The sequence below is a fragment of the Columba livia genome, chromosome Z (genome assembly GCF_036013475.1).
Source record: "Columba livia isolate bColLiv1 breed racing homer chromosome Z, bColLiv1.pat.W.v2, whole genome shotgun sequence".
Taxonomy (NCBI): Eukaryota; Metazoa; Chordata; class Aves; order Columbiformes; family Columbidae; genus Columba; species Columba livia.
In genome coordinates this window covers 48,475,356-48,496,525 of record NC_088642.1, presented here as the reverse complement: position 1 = coordinate 48,496,525, position 21,170 = coordinate 48,475,356, and the positions used below count along the sequence as shown (strand labels likewise).

The 21,170-nt window shown below is 39.8% G+C and overlaps 1 protein-coding gene across 1 annotated transcript in view; it reads right to left on the bottom strand.

Moving 5' to 3' along the window:
• Positions 1-205: 205 nt before the first annotated feature.
• Positions 206-21,170, bottom strand: part of ROR2 (receptor tyrosine kinase like orphan receptor 2) — a 149,352-nt gene continuing 128,387 nt past the window's right edge. Inside the window, exons 5-9 of the mRNA XM_065045731.1 lie at positions 12,407-12,534; positions 8,604-8,918; positions 7,054-7,299; positions 5,205-5,407; positions 206-3,592 (exon numbers count right to left, since the gene is read on the bottom strand). Of these exons, the coding sequence (XP_064901803.1) occupies positions 2,150-3,592; positions 5,205-5,407; positions 7,054-7,299; positions 8,604-8,918; positions 12,407-12,534 (2,335 nt within the window). The 3' untranslated portion in view covers positions 206-2,149. The remainder of the gene's footprint in view (positions 3,593-5,204; positions 5,408-7,053; positions 7,300-8,603; positions 8,919-12,406; positions 12,535-21,170) is intronic.

Here is a 21,170-nt window from a genome sequence, read left to right as displayed (position 1 = left end):
GGGAATTAAGTATTTCCTAAACTGCACCCAAAGCATCTGAAGTTACAATGCTCTTTGACTGTCAAAAAGGGGCTGAATTTCAGATGGTATTGTACAAAAGCTTCCATTGACTGCCACTTATTTGCTTTTTATTTGTCTTCTCTTACTGGTGCACCTGTGGTCTAACTACAAGAAACATAGAACTTGAAGTAAATAAACTTCACTCTTTTTTTTTAATTTATTTATCCTTTATTTAGTAATAGCACCCAAAGCTGCATTATATTAGCATAAGTAATAAAGCTTTCATATTTTATTGCTACCAGTGCATTTCCAAATCCAGGTGAAATGCTGGAAATAAGTAATGCTGCCATACCATGAACACAGGGTGTAGATCACAATGATACACAACTTACAAGTGAATCCCGATGTAATAAAATAAAAAGTTGAAGTTTAGGTATGAAACCTGTAACCTTAGGAACTGTGGCCATTCCTGTTTCCACAAAGTACCATAACAAAACAGCTTCTGTAGGAACTATAAAGATAACATACTTAATCATACTCTTTGCACCACTTTATTGAATCCTCCATGTTGGACGTACAACTTACAGCTATAGTGAGTGTTGGCTACAATGCTACAATGAGAATGTGTATTGCTTGTGTTACCAAAAGGGTCATGAAATGTATGGACCTGTCTGCATGTTTAACAAAATGAAACAGCAACACAATGAAACTGCACCACATGTGAATATTGTAAATGGTTAAGTTATAAAGTCATTCATTCAAAAACTCAAATATTTCAATGAAAAAAGTATATAAAATGTAGTAAAACATAAATTACATTTAAAGGTCTGTACATGATTCATCCTGCAAACAGAAGCACAAAACCAGCACTTCGTACAGTATTGCTTATTTTGGTCTTCTAAAGTTCAAAGATTCATTCTCACTAAAGAGGCAGGAAAAAACACGGTTTCACATGCAATCCAGCAGTAATTGCAGTAAATCAAGTAAGTCTATAACCCCTCACAAAATCCAACAGTTTTACAATGTAGGAACACACATACCTGTGGAGCTCTTTTCTATACTTGATAACCAATATGCAATTAGAGTTGGATTGTTAAGTTAGTGCATACCTACAATATCCCCTACAATATCCCCATTTTTGGTTAACAGTGTATTAAGGCTGCTTGCTGCTGAAAATACACAGCAGAGAAGGAATACTTTCATCCACAAATGCAGTCAGATGATCTCGTTTGGAAGCTTCTGTCACAGTCATTCATTGGGAATGATGAAAAAAGTCATCCTCTCTCCTTTCACGTTATTCCACAGGATGTTGTGGATGCTATAAGTTTACGTGGGTTCAAAACCATTTGGATAAATTCATGGTAGAAAATTCCATTGAGAGCTCTTAAACAGAAAAAATTCCACTTCTGGCTTGGGAAGTCCCTAAGCCACAAATTGCTGGAGGCTGGGGAAATACCCTGGGGACATTCTACAAGGGAAAGTGCCCTTGCAGTCTTCCCTAGGCAGACATTATTGATGGCCTTTCAAGACATGCTACTGGGTTGGATGGACCCATGGTCTGACTCAGCACAGCCAATTTTATGTTCATTTCCCTACTTTTCTGGTTATCATAATACAAAGATGGATCAGTATTATCAACGTGTTATTTTTTCAGACTCAGAAAGCAAACAACAATCTTGTGTCCATTATAACAAAGAGATAAATACTATAAACTAAGCTGTCCATCACATCCAGGGCACTTCTTTATGCTCAGAACAATTCTGCAATCATAGTTGGATTCCTTTTTGTGTTATCGGTTTACGCATAATTCACTAACATTGCACTCACATATCATGATATACATGATGTGCAATGCTACTCTGCAATATGTTGCACAGCAACAGTACATAACTGAAAAGCAGCTTCCATCAAGAACTGAAGGACAGTAAAAAAGGTTAAACCCAGCAATTCTATACCATCATATTTGCAAAATCTAATGGTGGCAATGGTCAAAAAACCTGGTATATCATTACTGCTGCACTTTACAAGGGTGTAGGTTTTTTAGTGTTGTTTCTTCTAGTCAGATCAAAATCACTGCTACTAGCCCTAAGGATCTGCAGTCTCCATGCATGGAAGTGATGTGAAATTCTAAGTAACGAGGTCAAATTCCTTAGGCTTCTGATTGAATTTCTGCTTCGTCCATCTGAAGTGTGTCATTATCACCCAGCAACTCTGTTTCAGGCACAGAGCCCTCCTCTTCCTCCTCCTCCTGGACAGGATTCTGGGCGATATCTTCCATTCCATTGTGTGTATCATCCGTGCCCTCCAAGAGCAGAGCAGCCCTGTCAGCCACTGATGCATTGGAAGGTGCTGTTGTTACATAGCCTGTGCTGGTGGATCCACTCCCGCTGTGGTGAGAGCCTGGTTTGGGAATGATCTGGGGAGGCATTTGCTGAGGAGCCATTTGCATTGGAATTTGAACAGGGTAAAAATTTGGCAAGTAAGCGCCATAGGCAGGCATTGGCTGGTAACCATTGACTGGAATGTAGAGCTGAGGAGGTGGGACCATAGGTCTCATCTGCCCTTTCATTTGTATGAACTGCGGCTGAGGGAAAGCTGGTGTTTTCTGCTTTGGTCCAATGTACCTAGCATTGCTGACATTGCTAACAGGGCTCGTGCTGAGAGAACTTGTTTGTGTGGTGTTGCTTGCCCCAGAGGTTTGCGCTGAGCTGTTGTAATTAGAAAGGTTTCCCCATGTTCTTAGTCTGTTGTGTATATCTTTAAATCTTGGTCTTCTGTTGGGGAACTCATTCCAACACTCCAACATCAAAGTGTATATCCATGTGGGGCAGTCGTCAGGACATGGTAGAACCTGTCGGTTCCTGATCATCTCTATGACATCTTGGTTAGAATAACCACAGTAAGGCTGCAGGCCATAGCTGAAAACTTCCCACAACACAACTCCGTATGACCATATATCTGAATCGATAGAAAACTTGCCATACATAATAGCCTCAGGGGACATCCACCGGATAGGAAGAAGAGAATTTCCCATCAGTTTGTAGTAATCGGCAGCATAAACTTCCCTGAAAAGGCCTAAATCGGATATTTTCACATTCAGTTTATCAAACACCAGTATATTTCTAGTGGCCAAGTCCTTGTGGACAACATGGTGGCTTGAAAGGTATTCCATTCCTGCAGCTATCTGAGTCACAATGTGGAAGAAGTCTGCTGGTTCCAAAGTGGATTTTACTGTCTTGTCATCATCAGTGCTGCCAACATCCGAATGGGGAGATCTCATCACCAAGAACTCATGGAGGTCACTGTGGGAACAATAACTAAAAATCATGCTTATGGGTTGCTCCTTTGTCACTATTCCCAGCAAACAAACAATGTTTGGGTGCTGTAATCGTGATCGCATCATTGCCTCATGTTTGAATTCTTCCCGAAGAGCCAGTTCTGCTTTGTCTTTAAGTGTCTTGATAGCAACAGATTGTGTCTGTTCACCTGGTGCTGTACCAAAAAGATGCCCCTTGTAGACTTTGCCAAATCTTTCCTCTCCTAGCTCCTCCATAAACCGCACAGTGGACAGATTGATTTCCTTAAGTTTAGCCTGAAATGAAGTAAAATGAAAAGTCACCATATTTTTTAAACAACAGAATCTCTTATGAAAGAAAAGTTCCTAGTGGTTAGAGGCTCCAAATGGAAGATAAATTCTGCCAGAACGACTTTTCAGCTTTTTGCATCTTCACATCAGTATATTGATTTGACAGTTAACCTTGTCAGAAGTGTAAATTGAGTTACGCTGCAAGATGATAAGTATAATTATTTTTACAAAGGAGCAACCATATTTCCCGCTAGCTAAATTAATAATCGGTTCAGAGTAAATCTGGCAAATGATGACATTTATTAATTGCAGCTGCACTTGCCCAGAGGTGCCCACTAGAGATCTGTCAGAAAAACTGTGGGCACTGGATGAGGAGGTGGCAGTCTTGGGGTGAACTGAAACATCCCTTCCAGCAGAAGAAGGAACAAAACCTCTCTCTTTCAGTTCTGCAGTAGCAGATATGCCCTTTCTCCTCTGTTGCACTAGAGGATTCACCCCTGCCTGTGGTCAGCAGTACACACTTCCCCCTCTGAGAAACCTTGCACTAGTTCTGATGAAGAGAGGGACAGAAGAGGAGGAGAAGGAAGAAGGAATTTCTCTCTGGTATATGAAGGAAGAGGTGGCAAAGCCAACAGTGACATATCCCCAGAGCCCATCTACTGCAGCTGGCAGGGAAAGCAAGGGAGTTTTTGACAGTGATCTAATGGGTTCATCCTGACTAGCATGGGCTGTAGGAGTCTCTGACTGAGCCAGATGCAGCTGGCACAGCCTCACACACAGGGCACCCAGCAGGAGGGTGCGGGGCAGGCTGGATGGAGGCTTTAACAGGTGATTTGGGAACAAACTCTGATTTTAGTGGCCAACGGACTGTGGACCAGACCAGAGAGTTTCAGCACAGCCCAGGCTGAGCCATTAAACCTCCCTGTTATCATACAACATCAATGCATTTTGCTACAACTATTCTACAATTTCCTGAACAGATGTTGCCAACTGTTCCAAATTGAACATTGTTGTTTAGAGCTTGCATCTTGTAAAAGCTGCGATTGAAAATTCAGCATTAGCTCTGAACTTGATTTTAGCACGGAGATCAGTCAGTTGACCCAGGAAATCATATGCAGGAGCTGAGATCTGTAGACAGAAGTTCAAAGCCATTTTTGCCTCACTGTCCTTTGTGGTATACAACCTTAGAAACATGTTGCACCCCAGCTCAGCTCCCTGCTAAGTGGTGGTTCAGAATTTCAGGCAACTGAGCCTCTGGATTAGACTAGAAACTCCACCGTGCATCCTGCTTTAGACAAGCAAACCGGCCACATCGCTACCAGGAGCAAAAATGAGCTGGAGGCTGAAGACTGCATCAGAAATAACATTTCCAGTCAGTGAGACAACAGGAAGAATGGGGATTGACAGATAAGGCAAATGTCATAAAATACTCTGTCTTCAAAGCTGTTGCCTGAGGTCAGGATTTCTAGAAACAACTAGCAAGTGCAAGACTCGGTTTTCTCTAAAGTAGATGGCCAGCACAGTATGACATGGCTCAATTCAAACACCACCAACCAGAGACAATGAAAATCACGACACTTTGGAAATATGTGGCCTAAGCAAATTCTGGAAAAAATACCTGTTTGTGTTGATTAATGAGTGGCATTTCCATGTCCTGGCTAGGAGATGCCATCAGCTGGCGGCGCTGTGGTGTAGCAGCAGACGCCTTCTGCTTGTTTCTGCACATGCAAACCAGGAAGAAAAGGCAGGCGATAACCAGAGGGATGGCTATGCTGGGAACCAGGATGTAGAGGATTCCCATTTTACTGTTGTCACGTGGACCTGTCAGGCACAGAGATATTCATTGTTTACAATAAGTATCTTTAATGCATTTGATAGTAAGGCAAAACCAAACAAACACACACAACTATGATATAATTATTAATACTATATTTTAAACACAAAGTAAATTCCTATAGCTTTAAAACAGAAGTCACGTTACCCTATCCCACTTCACCATAATTTTCCATTAAATATTTCAAAGAAGTTTGAATGGACATAGCAACTAGCAGTATGAAGATAAACTAGGAGCCCCACATTCAATGTGGTTTTCTTCACTTGATTTTTGAGGCTTGTTGTTGTGGAAACTGCAGAATATAGACCAGAGTATCACTACATTGTCTTGTTCAGAGAATGAAAAATAAGTGAATAGCCTTCATCACAGTCTCTGAAGCAGTGATAAACCACAGCGCAACAATGCAGTCTGGCCTCCCAGCCCAGCTTCAGCCATTTCATCAGCACTTTGTCCACTTTTTACCTCCACTGGTACAATATCTGCCAAGAATAAAATAGATCTCACTTCTCACTGTCAGAGATATTATTTGTTCTGTATTTAATAAAATTAAAGTGCTTTTATATTACAGTGAGACAGTCATGAAAAAGTCATCAATACACTTACCAGGACTGTTCTGGAACCCGCCTAAAATGCTTTTTTATTGATACTTAGAGACCCTAGGAAAGCATAGTGATGTCCAAAATGTTCATCACAACTGCCTGGGATGTTTTCTGCAATCTGTGGTTTTTCTATTTGTGGCTACTGCTTTCACCACAACCACATCTCAGAGTTATCATCTTTACACCATGTTACACGCAACACAGAAATTTATTACAAATGTCAAATCATGTTACTGTAAAAAAGTGAAGTAACTAGGAAATTTCTTATCAGTTGTGCGTGCTCTTAAATATCCAGGCAATCTGTAACAAAAACACTTTAATGCCTTCCATGATACATCTGTTGCTGCAGGAAACATGCTTTTCTTCCTAATGAAGCACAGTATTAAGTTGCTTTGTCATGTCCAAAGACTGTTACCAGTGTAGCAGCTCTGCAGTGAAGGCTGTACCAATACAGGGAAGTCAGTGGGACAGTATTAAGCTGCGCTTTTTATTTTTGCTATCAGTTGTGCAGTACAGAGCCACTAGCAGGTAGTGTAGGACTTTTCTGATAACACAATCTGTTTTATGACAGCTCTGCTTCTGCACTTCAGAGTTTCCTTCCAACCAAGCACGGTACTCTGTCTCCCTCTGCAGGATCCAAAAATCCTTACTGCCTGCAAGTTGTCATACAGAGTGAAAGCAATATAATATACCACTGAGTATTATGGGCAAACCAAATACATACGACAGGTGATAGGAACATCAAATCCATTGTTTCACAAGTTACAATACAAACTGCAACACTATCATTAATTATTACCTCAGTTTAAGCACCCAAAACATAATAAAAAACTGTCATAATATCTCAGTTACAAGCTCTAGTCTCCAGAAAATATTAAACACCTACAACACAAAACAAGGGTGACATATTGCAGCAAGTCAAACATTTGAAAGCATTACCCTCTTAAGTGAATTGTACTTGTAAAAACAGGGAACATTCAAAATTACACTGGATTCAGGACAGTAGTAAGGGAAAAAAGAAAGAGAATACATACTACAAGAAGGTATGTCACACAGTTCCATGCGTACGTTTTTATTCTTTGTAAAACACCAGGGCCCATCCATCTGACCTCCAGGATTTCGGCAATACGCATGTCCTCCACCTAGCTCTGGAAACTGTGTGCTTGTCAGATCATGGCTGTGGGGACTCTGGGAGTCCCAAAGCTGGCAAGTGTGGCCAGACTTGGTAACGCTGACTGTCCCTCTGTAGTCTGCTCCAGAACCGTTGTAGCACTGATGATCTGCAACACAGGGTTTGACAAAACGTTGCAAATAACAAAACAGCCAAGGGCCAGCAAGATCAAAAGGGCTGAAGTTCATAGACCAAGCATGGAAAAGTACTTGAATTTAGGTGTTTTGGGATTTAAATGAAAGCTGTGGGTTTTGAAATTTCAGTTCTGTGTGTATCTGTACTGGTACACCTGAACTGAACAATGCATTTTTCTGTATGTTTGCATCATTACTTGCTCTATTTTACCGAGTACCCCTCTTCAGCCCCCAGAAATCCAGATCTCTCAAAGCCCTTCCTCCAAACCCCCAGGGCACTCACATCACAGCCATCCCACCGCAGGGAGCACCGCTGGCTCCAAGGGTAAAGAAGGACTTTTCCCAGATTTTTGTTGTTTTTATTCCCATTCCTTTTGCTGGATACCTCTTCCCTAGCAGATTCTTTTCTGTCATTGTTTTCTCAACTACTTCTGCTTCTCAGCAACACCAGATTATTGCCTTACTAGCACACAATTAGTCTTCCATGGCCACCATTATCCCATGACCCTGCTCCTAACTGTGGACTCAGACAATGGATATTGGGAATAATCTTATCACACTTTAAACATCTTTAGTCATTGTATGAGGTGGTGATTAATTGCTAGGAAATGGAGTAGGTAGAAAAATTGTCAGCACATAATTACTGACAACCGAACAGCCCTGCTACTACTGGATGCAAATATAAATTAATGGAAGCAAGATCAATATTTTCACCCATCCTGTGTGGGTGAAGACAGACAATTACACTCCACGATCAATTTACAGGATGAATATTCTTGTGGATTTACATATAGAAAGAATAAACAGTATATGTTTAATTTCTTAATATATTTTTCCAGTGAAGCTTCCACAGCCTATTTGAGGTTTATTGACAGATAATCAGAACTCACAAATAGCTGTATGTGGGGACTCATCCAGAAAGGAAAAGACTGAACCAGAGGTGGTGGTAGGCATGTAGGGAAGCCTGCAATGCACTGCTGCCCCCTGCAAGTCTCAGTCAAATTGGTTATGTGAACACACAGTTTTTATAACCCAGCATGGTTGATACAAATAACCCTTTTCAGTATTAAACAGCATCCTTTAAACTCCCTCACCATCTTAACTATATCCTACAACAGTGCAATATCATGATCAGCATTACCACGATAAAAAGTAGTAGCATCCAGTAAAGCACTACTTTATTTGCAAAAGGAATGACTGATAAAATGTTGTCTCTCAGATCCAGCCTGAGGAAACAACAAACCCAAATTTTCCCCCGTCATGAAACAATGGGACCTACATCGTCTGAGTCTCTCCACGGGGATCCCAATCCTTATGCAGTTGGCAGCTTCCAACGTGTCAGGTCGTGGGAGATCCTCACACTTAGGCAACTGTAGCTGCATCAAGATAAGGGGGTTTGACCGAGCGATATTGTACTCCTGCCTACAAAGATCATTCTCCAGAACTTCACATTCATCCCGGCACAGTTCTCGCGGCTTAGGGGTCCGAGAGCGCTCATCACACAGGGGAAACACAAAGTGGCAGAAGGATGGTATAGCAAACTGTGAGCACTGATCAGACAAATGTGTCGAAGTGCCAATCATGGTAAACGCAGCTGGAAAGGAAAAAAAGAAGTATTTAAGTATTAATTCATAAAAACCATAAGAAACAACATAATTTTCATGTCATTTGCCTTTTACAACTTTCACCTTTTCTTGAGGGTCTGAAAGCCTACTGATCAGCAGAGAAACTATGTCATTTCTGCTGTAAATGACACTTTGCTGAAAGCAAACCCAGCATCTCAGTGTCCCTCTGATGCCTGCACAGAGCTCACAGGACCTTAGTTCTTAGGAAGTTACTCAAGTGAAAAACATTGAGCCAACTGTTAGTCTTGATTAATTTTAACTTGAAAGGATAAAGAGCGAAGGCAACATACACTTGCCAGGATGCTGACAGGTATTGCTAAAGTTCCTAATTAGTTAAACCTGAACAAGGATCACCTAGCTTCTTCCTCCTGTAGACATTCTGATCAATAAATAAGACAAGTGTTTTTCAAGTCTTGACAGGCAAAAGGAAGTCTTCTATTGGTATTTGGGGAGATATTGCTATTAGAGACATGAGAAACCTAACAGGCAGGAGTTTTGGGAAAAATGAATGTAATCAATCTCAGCATGTGGATCGAATTAACATTAATGTCATCATAAACTAGAAATTTAATCCTCCCCTTCAGGTCTCAGCATTTACACATGAACATCTGAGAGTTTTCTTGAACATTCCAATGAAAAGACAAACATGCATGTGCATCATGTATCTGGGAATGAATCAAGCTTTAAATGTAGGGATGTCCATTCCCACACTGGAAAGTATAATTTGTGAGTGAGTCCCACCCAGCTGCATGTTCCACCAATGCACACTGTAAAAAGAGAGGAAATGACCAGTTGAAGTCATTCAGCAGTCTGTTTACAATCTACAACTCCATTCTTTCCCTCATGTCCAGCTCTCTCCTTTCAACCATCTACTTCTGATGTCAGCTGCTACCAGAGAGCCTCCTGTCTCTTCCTAAACACCACGCATAGTTTTGTACTGTTTACACCTTTGCTTATTTTAATACAGGAATATTAACACGGGAATATAACTGTTTATCAGTCATGCAGAGAATACTGTATGGAAGCAAGATATCAGGCTAACGACAGCTGAAACATGTGCTTCTCCCAAAGTATAAAAGGGAAAAAATAAACCTGGAGGAGTGAAGCAGTCACTGTTGGCTTTTTGAAACACCACACTAACTTTTGTTAACGCAACACAGAATTTAGTTCGGCGTGAGCGAAGACTGCACAATTCACAATCATGTCCTTATTTTGATGGGAGGCACGAAAGCCAGCAGGACTGTGTGGTGCCATTTAAGGGGTTTAATTTTTTAGCTATAGATACCAAGCAACACAGCAAAGACCTTGCTAGCTACACATATCCACAGGTCAGAGGTCAGGCCCATGCAATCTTTATTGCTGGCCTTCCCATCTTTCATGTGTTGAGTTTTTCTCCAGAAACATCCTTCTTTTTTTTAAACAGAAAGCTGCGATTCTCACCTAACCACATGGCCAGGACCGAAGAGCAGCAGGGGCCACAGAGACAAAGGGGGTGTATTTCACACATCAGCAGGGCAGAGAAGTGAAAATCCAGAATGAAAATTCCCCATAGATGTCGCCTGTAACCTTGCTAACCGCTCTCAGTGTTGGGCGGTAGGTGTCACCGTCCCCCACGCACAGCCTCCCCAGAGCACCCTGCAGCTCCGAGCACAAACCCTTTCACCAAAAAACTGCGCTTAGGAGGCATGGGCAAAAGCACAAGCAAAATACAGCATCAGTTACACAGCCGATATTTTTTATTTTAATCTAACAAGTTACCGCTATTTCAAAAATACCCGGTCATTTGGACAGAGAACAGTGTTGCAATGTTTGTTTCACATATAAGACGACTTGTAACAACAAAGTATGCTGTGAAATCCTCAGTGTTTTGAATAAGGCATTTGGTACATCCTTCAGATATACATAGCTTCAGTTTTATCAGTCAATGACTGATAGCTTAAAAATGCCACATTATTAGTGGATTATCATTACTGCCTAGCTTGGTGCTGGGCAGCTCTACATTGTGGTTCACAAAGCTTTCCTAAAAAAGAACAGCTCCTCCAGAAATTCTCCTCAACTCCAGGACAGAGAATCCCAGCACCCAGTCTCCCAAACCTAACTGACAAGCAGTGCTATCAGGCACCCAGCAGGCAGGTCAGGAATGTTCATATGATATATTCCAGAAACAAGTACAAACTGATCAGTAAACATCTTCTGGAACATATCACAGGGGTTTGTGGGCTTTTGTTGTTGTTTTTTTGTTGATTTTGGTTTTTTCTTTTGCTTTGTTTGGCTTTGTCTTTGTTTTGTGTGGTTTCGTTTTTTAAAGGATGTTATGAACCTAATTCACAGAGTTACAAATTTGGTCATTTCAGATAGCTGAACATTTCCATAGTGCTGAAAAACATCCCAACAAGATAAAGATTATGTTGTGGGAAAACACCAAATCAATATTAAGTATTAAATAATGACATAATGGTAAAGGAGGCTGGAATTACAACACAATACAGGAGAAAGGAGGGAGGGGAATGAGGGAATGAATTGTAACAGCACAAGGAAAGGTTAGCATGTGGATCTTGCCAGTCCCAGAACATGAATGACCACCATCTCAAGAACAGAAAAAACCTTATTTGTATTTCTGGCTTGAAAACAAGCCTTTAAGGTAATATCTTTAAGGAGACAGGCCTGGCAAGTGAAGTCAAACTCTTTTTGGCAACTAGGTATGTAAAAACTGCAGATTCAGTTAGTTAGCTTTGTCTGGCCAGATGCAAATAAGCTCCTGCTGGACTGAGTTAGCTGGCCACATATTATGATAAACAGATTGCTACGTTCCATGGATTCACTTGCTTGTTCTACTTGTACACAACAGAGTCACAGCTGCTAATGTCAGCTGAGGTCCAGTGAAGAAAATTCATGTTGATGTACAGACCATTAAAATTAAGATTCTGGATGCATGTTTGTGACTTTGTACTAAAATTATGATCAGAGAACGAATCAGCAGCAGCAGAGCACAGGGAGGTCGACTCTTTTACATAGAATCAACGTGAAATCCAGACTCTGCTGAGATTATGCAACAGGGGAGGAAACCAAGGGGAAAAGCCACTACACATTTTTAAAAAAAATCAAAAGCCAGTATTATCACATCACGAATTGTTGGGGTTTTGGTTTTGTTTTTAAATCTTCTGTTTGAATCCATCATGCAAAAAAGCCCCAGTATAAACTGTTAAAAACTCAGTGCTCTGACACTTTACTTCAGGACACATAAAAAGCTTCCATGCATGCCAGCAGATACTGTTCCTCCTTACTCCAAATTCTGCTGACTTCACAGATGGGAAACTGTCTCACCTCCTCTAAACTTTAATATGAGGATGTCTTAGTCATTGACCGATAAAACTGAAAAGGATGATAGCACTATTTATGCCTCAGTTGGATACTTTCGCAAATGTTTTTTGCCTCCTACAGAGATATGTAAGCTTACCAGTAATTCGGTTTTCAATTTCCCCTTGCATCTGGAGGGAGTCCACATAAATGGTCCTGTTTCCAATGATTCGAGCACACGCAATTCCCCTGTATGGCTGACAGAACCCATCTTCATGGTAATCTTCTCTGCAAAAGACACGTTAGGATTTTATAAGCAGATGTCTAGCTATTCCCAATGATTTTTTTACAAAATATGTTCTTATAAAAGGAGAAAACCCTGAAAAACTGTAAATTTGAAATTGTTCCATTCCCTAGGTGCAGCTTTCTCCTCCAATTATCTCTATACTACCTTAGAAGTATTAATGAGGCACTCTGTAAATAGCTCATTAGAGAAAGAAGTAAACCAAAACCCAAGATTAATTTAAAAATCATATGCTAATAGTAATGGTATTTGACAGATTAATCTATTAAAAAGCCGTTAGACTAAGACAGCAACATAGATCATGTTACATGTCTGCAAGCATTTTTGGCATCTAGCTGCACCCAGTACAATTAGGCAAACAGTTGGTTCTCTTCTCCCACCTCTCCCTCCCTTTCTTCATTTCCTGTAGTGAACAGCAGAAGAGACCTTGCCAAGCTTTAATTAAAACGGAATAATTTTGAACTCTGAATTAGGTAAACGGAATAAAAAGTAATCAAGGTTTTAACCTCTTTTCCTCTTCTCCCTGGCCAGAGTCAGTGCCAAATTCCTTTTCCAACGTGTATTTTAATACATTTTTCAGTTCATTGAGGTCTGGGGCCAAATTTTACTCCCTTACATCAACATAAATATTTTGGCATAAAAGCACTAGTCTAAAGGCTCAGTAGTTCAACACATCATCCCCCAAGCCCCAGCATATAATACAGAGCTGATCTGTAGATCATATCTGAGTACTGAAAAGCAACTTCACAGTGAGAGCAATGTCAGAGTTAATATCCAGCATGCCGTACATTTCCTCTGGCATGGCACAGCCTCTCTGCTAGGATTCACTACCTTGATGGATTCACAATGTGTCATCCACTGCATGATGGACCAAAAAAGCATAAAACCTCATCTAGAAAACCATGACTCTACAGTAATCTTAGGACATCCAAAAGCTTAATCAGCTTTTATAACTGAACAGCTCAAAAGTCTGAGGTATAACACTTCTCCAACATGAGTGATTTTTGAAGTATTATTTCAGTAACTCTTCTGCACTATGTACTTTACTACCTCAGATATCAAGACATGTTTTGGTAACCCATGTTTCAACTTCTCTTACACATAACTTCATCCTTCCTTAGTGTGCCACACGAGCAGGACAAAACTGTCAGTGAACACATGTCAAACCACATAACTTCAGCTGGGCCAAATCAGCACAAAAGACTGCTGCCCAGCAACAGCTGGCCATGATGAGCACATCACCCAATACCTACAAAGTGTTGAGTGCAGCCTATTATTTCCAATATCTTATGCTGTCTTAGGAACCTCTTCTTGTTTTTCCTCTACTGGGTCTCCCTGGTAAAGCTTCAGGGAAATGTTACCACAATTTTTTTTAAGTACAAACTCTTCAGCAGTAACAGGTTGGGCACGACTGTCCATGCAGTGTAGCCAAAAGGTGGAACCATCCATCACCACTTGAGCAGCATCTCTCCCTTTCCTCCCAGAAAGACAATGACTTAACAGGACCCAATCCACCACACAACTGCTACGTAAACCATGGTGATGCTAAGTGTCTCATGTCCCGATCTGGCCTTTATGTCCTATCACAGTGTGATTGTTAAATATTCATAAAGTAACATGTTGTCTACAAACTCTGAAACAAGTTCTGCTTCCACAAAGATACGTAAGTTTTTTATTATGGTGGATGAAGTAAAGGAGAAGCCTTTCAGGATCAATTAATCCCTGCAGTGAAAAATCTCTCCCTCTCATAATAAAACCTCTAATTTTCCAACAATTGCATCATGCCTGAAGGGACAAAAATATCAAAGCATTTTGTCTGTGCCTGTTTTATGATCCTTGACCACCTCCATCGGAAGTCAGCAATTCCCATAAGAAGCTGAATGAATATGAAACCCCTGTTTGACCTCTTTCTCAAGGGTAAATTCATAACCCTATCCTGCAGAACAAAGTCTGCAATGTATCTAACTGAAAATGTACCTCACGCTTCAACTCCCAGTGCAGGTCTCTCTTGCCAGCACAAAAAGAAAAAGAAATCCATAAAAAATAGCACTCCAAACAGCATGGGTTTGGTGACAAAAGCTGTGTGATCTCTTACTTAGTTCAGTTTATTTATTTCTGTCAAGAACTTCTAAATACAGCTTAGATACTATATATACACACATATGGTCCCCTCTCCCGTGTTATAGTCAACTGCTGATTAAACTAAACTGGATATGACCATTACCATGGATGCAAGCAAAAGTAAACAGTAACCTGATGTCAGATACTCTGACAGACGCTGGGCTGTTGTTCTACATGCATCTTTGTCAGGTTAGACAACTCAGTGAATACAGTTTGACTAGTAGTAGTGATCCAGGGGACAAAATTACATTAATCTTCATAGGAAAATGGTTTCAATAAAGCTGCAGAAGTGGCAGAATTTAGAGTCTCCTAACAGATTATTTTTTCCCTTGGCTGTATGTACACTCAGGACGTGGTAAAACATCCACAGAAAAAGGCAAGCTGGGGGCAATCTGATACAACAGCACAGGAGTGGCGTCACGCTCAGTTCAAACAGGAGTCTTTGGAACCACGTGCGGCTTTGATTTGTGCTCCAAACCATATGTCAGCAATTCAATTGCTGATCAGGGCAACAGTTAAAAGCTGCTGAAAATAGGCAGAAATACTAACTCTTCAGTTTCCTGCCACTTGCGCTATTAAGTCTTCTCTGACCAAGAACTCTGGTGAAAGCAGAAATCTGATTCCACAAGAGGAATCCAGAAGAGTTCAGCTTGCAGAAATCTTGCAAGCTAACTGCCATGGATACTTTTCAACCTTTGCTCTTTATTGTTTCTTTCTGAATATTGCAAGATTGCATTACCTCTTTTCGCTAGTTATTTTCTTCCGTTTTTAAATAACTGGGTTTTTTACAAAAGAGAGTGAGAAACATTCTAAGTGCTGCCCTTCTTTTCGCACCTTAACTGGAGGGTAGTCTCAAAGACAGTGCACTTGGAACATGAATTTTTTCAGCACACAATTAGAGTGGAGGCGAGGTATATTCTCCTACTGAGAGAACTCTCCTCCCAACCACTTATCAGATGTTTGACCAGAGTTTGGATTGAGAAATAAAATGGTAAAGAATTTGACTAAACAGACACAGATGCAGGTTCAATGGTACAGCGCCTGTTGCATCTCCTCCCACTGACAGAACAACTCCCAGAGACATCTGGGTCTATAAAAGAAGCACTGGAAGAACCAGGTGCCTCTGAATAGGAATAAAACCCAGCATGTATAAATAGGAACCTCTCTAGATGGAGATCATGCAAGACTTATATAGGGTAGCTACCTCTTCTACAAGTATATGGAAAGATTTCTTGGCATACTGTATGTGCTGCAAAAATATACTGAACATCACCACCTCCACTCTCATATTAAGCGTTATTATACTTTCATTTTAACATGATGGAGAAAACACATACACACACAAAGACAAAAGAAAATACCTAGGAAACAAAGAGGCTTTTCTTGATGGAAAATCTGAAATGCTGAAAGAACACATCTGGGCACAATACACTACATGGTATCTATGTAACACAACCTATTGTATGCAACTGTCACAGCTGAACAGTCCAGAGGGCATATGAAACAAAAAAGTCCCAGTAAATAAAAGGTAACTGTGGAAACTCTGTTCAATACTTAAATCACCTTGGGAAGCATATCAAGTCTGATAAGAGCTTTTACGATGTACCTGGTGTCTGTGAAAACACAGTGAGCACAGACCTAGTGGTTTTGCTGAAAAATAGAGAAAACATATGAAGACATAACAATCTGTAGCAAGGGTTCATGAAGGGAATTCTGAAAGCAGAGCTGAGAAGTACTAGATACTTATTTACTAATAAGACACTTTTTTTTTTTCTGATTGCATCCCACAAACTTAACTTACAACCACAACAGAAACTTGTAAATTCGGTCTCTTTTCCTGAAAATAGAAGGGACAAGACACTATGCATCAGCTGTAAAAAGAAACTCAGACATCTCAGAAAGAAAAATTGTTTTGATTGAATACACTAAAAAACCTAACTAACTTAATAATACCCTACCAATCTACCCTGGTAATAAAATGAACAAAATTATTATTTAAAATTATATTTTTGAGAACACTTTATTTTAATATATTCAAATAATAAATTTAGAAGTTACCTGGAGGGATACATCCTCAGCTTACACTTTACCAAAGGTAACAATACTGAGCCAATTCATAGAATATAACAGGATATTCCAGATAACAGTTTTTAAAGAGATGCTAGAAACTTCATTACAGCAATTTCCCACAAACTAAATGCAATTAAAATTTCCTATAAACTTGCCCATAACAAATGACAAACCTGAAGTTTTGACCTTCTTTCATATTGTCCAGGGATTTAACAGCTTTTAATTAAAACCTGTTAAATACTAAGAAAGGATATTAGGAGTCGTCTTCATATTCTGCTACAGGTGGAGTGGCAAAGCAAGGACAAATGCACAGAAAACTACAGAAAACTACAGTTAGACAGCAACAGACAAAAGAAAGGATGAATTATTTATGTCATCCTACTTGCTATGAGTAGACAAATACAACATTTGGTATACTGTCACTCATCTTGTGGGAAAATCTCAGAGTTTTAGATAGCTTCCACTTGAAAACTGATGGCAGAAGCCGTGTAAAGAGGATGATTATAAACAACAGTCAGATCAGAGGGAAAAGGACAGGCATCAGATTTCAGATTATAAGCTTGCCTAGCCCAGCGTGTGGCTACTTCATAAACATAGAACACACAAGGCAAATGACCTTCAATACATGGAATTAAAGGAATAAAGGGTTTATGTTTAATCAAAGAGAGGAAAATCACTCTGACTTGTGGGAAGGGAATTATATAGGGCTGCAGTAAAAAAATCAGGATTTGTATTTCTAATATACATATGTATTCATGGTTCATTTATACTGCATCTCAAAATCAGGATCTCTTATAATCTGGCAATACGGCCCTTGTAATTCGTTACCCTCACTCTTGACATGTATCGTATCATAGTGCCAGGGAGTGAAGTCAACTCACAAGGGGATCACTTTTCAATGGCTAAAATGAGTTCACATCTTCAAATGCTCATTCCCTTCCACTGAAACAGGTCACAGAGAAGATCTGAGAGAAGAGAAACATGCTACCCTCCTCACATGCCACATCACATCTATAAAATTTGCCTTCTGTCAAAAACATGGTAAATTTATGTTGATGTTACTATGGAAAACTCAAACAGAACACAGCAGACCTGCAACAGGTCTCCCCTAGCCAGAAAACCCAGCTCTCATTAAATACAAAGCCTGGCACCAATGGCATGGACTAGTCTCACTGATCCACCTGTATGTCAGCCAAGGTCTGACCCATCCATGCCCCCCTTCTTTGCTGCCTCACACCTGCAGATACAGAGCCCAGGAGGACCTTGGGCTCCCAGACAATGGCTGAGATAACAGTAAGCTCTTGCATTCTTTTCGTTCCAACTCAAAAAGACTGGAAAGTTACTTGAAGAGAAACATTAATTCTGTGTAGGGTATTATCTTCTCATTCTCAAACTAAACCCAAACAATGAGCATGCTAGCTACGAAAAAGTTTCTAACTGCATGAAGAAAATTAACTCAATTTCAGTTAAAGCGGCGCACATCCGTCACTTCAGCATGCAGAAATTCATTAACATGCACAAGTGGGTTTTCCAAAGCCCAGATGTACAGGAAAACCTCAGAGGAAAAAAAAAAACCAAAGAAACAAACTAACTAAACCCCACAACACCAACATAAAACACCGATACCTCCACACCTGCACATCTGTGTCCTGCCTACTGAAGCCAAGAAGCAAAAGGATGGCAGGGACACTTTCATTGCTGTATCAGGCCCCTGCCAAGACGGGGGGCACCCTGCACCTACATCATGGGAAAAAGGCACTGGCTTCCTGCCCTGCCTGTTTCCATGTGCTGAACAAACAGTTTCATCCTCTGACCAAAGGTTTATCTGCAAATAACCCACCTTTCCGGCATATCAAATAATTTGTTTGCACACCTTCACCCACGTTTAAAGATCAGCACTCCTGGGATATCAGAAAATACCCATTGAAGTAGTTAACACCTCAAAGAAAGACTTCACTAAAATCCAAGAGGGATGTAAAAACATTTCCTACACTAAAGGAATGCAATAAATAGTATCAGAAAAGAAGGGGAGTCTAGTGTTAAAAGCCAAAAACTAACAGGCAGGGGAATTTGTATACATAGTCATAGCTCAGTTGAAGTCAATGGACCTATGACAATATACACTCACTAGGGATATTGCCCATGAATTTTGCTACCAGATGCTCATTGAGTGTAACAACAGACCCCAAAAGCAAGATTCCCTTAATGTCTAACATCCAACTTAGATAACTATTAACTAATAGCATTTATTTTTATGCTGTTCACCTTAAAAGTAGTACATAACAGAATACCTAAAAAAAATGTACTTAAAGTCACATTTACCGAACAGACCAAGTTTGCAGCATTTGATTTGAATGTTTATCTGCTAGTTCTTGAGTAAGTACACTGTGAACCAAAACTCCAGATTCGATGTCTAAAATCTGTAAAAAATATTAGTTGATCTTTATTCTACTGATTCTACTAAGTGATGTATTTGTCAATGTTGATCATAGAATTTGGGACATCATTTTAAGCTGATAATAGATAAAGCGATTCAATGAAATGTCACTACTAAAAATGCAGCTGCTAATGGAGCAAGTGTTAGTGACAAATAAGAGAAAAGTTGTCTGTCAAAAGCAACTTATAAACAACAAGCTTATTTTTAGCCTCGATTATTTCTACAATAATTAAATCAGTATTTTTAAACACAAAATTTGGGCTTTGAAGTCTGTCTCTCAAACATAGTCCTAATAATGTTTTAAACATGTATTCTAATGTTCCTATGAAAGGAGGATGCTTTTAATGCAAGGTATTTAAAAAGCACTTAAATGCAACAAAGAGGGAGGACATTAATAGGGTTTAGGCATCATTGAATCATGAACCAAATTGTTTTCCTCACTAGGCATTGCCGTAAGTGTCAGTTCTCCTAGCTGAGCTGTGTTCTTACCAAAAGATAACATGTTCAATTATTTAAGTGGATAAAATCAGTGGAAAATGGTATTGCCTGCCTCTTTTTCACAGAATCATTCTCTGCCACTCCTGTAACAAAACAAAACAAAACAAAACAAAACAAAACAAAACAAAACAAAACAAAACAAAACAAAACAAAACAAAATAATAAAACTAACCACAGCCCTCACTAGCAAAGATGTAGGAAAGAAGTGAACGTATAAAACTGTGTCTGGATGCCCATTAGATAACACTACATGCTGCTGTGGTTTGACAGCATCACAGGCACTCATTTATTATTGCTTTATATATTTATAAAAGATTTCAGTGTACCAAAAAGCGTTGCTGTTCCCAAGTACACTAATAACACACAGCAGTAGAGACATGCATGGCTGGATGGTTCATACTACAATAACCTGGATGAAAGAGTCAAAGAAAACCTAGGTCCTGAATTTCTGCAAGGAAAAGAGGATTGCCCTTGGATATATAACCCACCATAATCCTCTGATTACCACACGTAATTTCAAACAGATGACCTAATATTACTTCTATCTACTAACTCTCCCTTTCTATCTACTCAAATTACATTTTTGTAAATTCTCTGTCTGCTTTCACAGGTGTCAGCATGTTGGGATGAAATCTTGAAATCAGATGAGTCAGCTGGCAGTCCAAGGAAGGTTGTTGGTCTGTATTGCTGAGTGTCAGGTATTTTTAACAGAAACATCTCTGTCACAAGCAGGGTTACTGAAGAACTGGAAAAACAAAAGCTTCATAAAACTCATTTCAACATACAGGATCACAGAGGTGGCTACATACCACTCTAGCTTTTTGCTCACCAAAGAAATCATTATGAATCTCCTTCCTCACCTCTTTTTTTTTTTAAGGCAAGTTATCCCAGTCAGTGTGATGCCATAGGAGGGAGGGATATTGTGCCTCCCCAAGGAGGATGGTCTGGGGATAGGGATCCCTTCTCAGGCCCGGCGCACTGGCTGCCCCCGCCTTGCTTAGAGCAACCCTCACCCCACTCCATAAAAACCACCAGGGTGAGCATGATCATATATATATATAAAATATGTATTTAATTATTATAATTTTTATTTCCTTAAAGTTTTCAAGGTAGATATTAATGCATTGTGATTTACCTACGCAGGCAGATTTTTTGCACAAATAGAAATTTTACGTGATTACCCAGTTCATTAAAATCCATTGATGGAATTTTATACATATGCCAGGAAGATAGGTATTATAGGAGGTAGATAGTCTCGAGAGAAAAAATGACTAAGAAAGCACGGTCATAAATAGCCAGTTATATAAATCCAAGGAGTAGGGGGGGTTATAATAAAGACAAATAATTTAAAACAACAAAAAAATGAAATCACATGGAATCTTTCTTAAGCTCTCTGTTTTGGGTTTTTTCTTCAATGATGAGAAATACAAGTTTTCTGCAAAGTGCTTCCGAGCTTTTTTAATAGGTGTTAACAGGTTAAGAGATTTTTGGTTT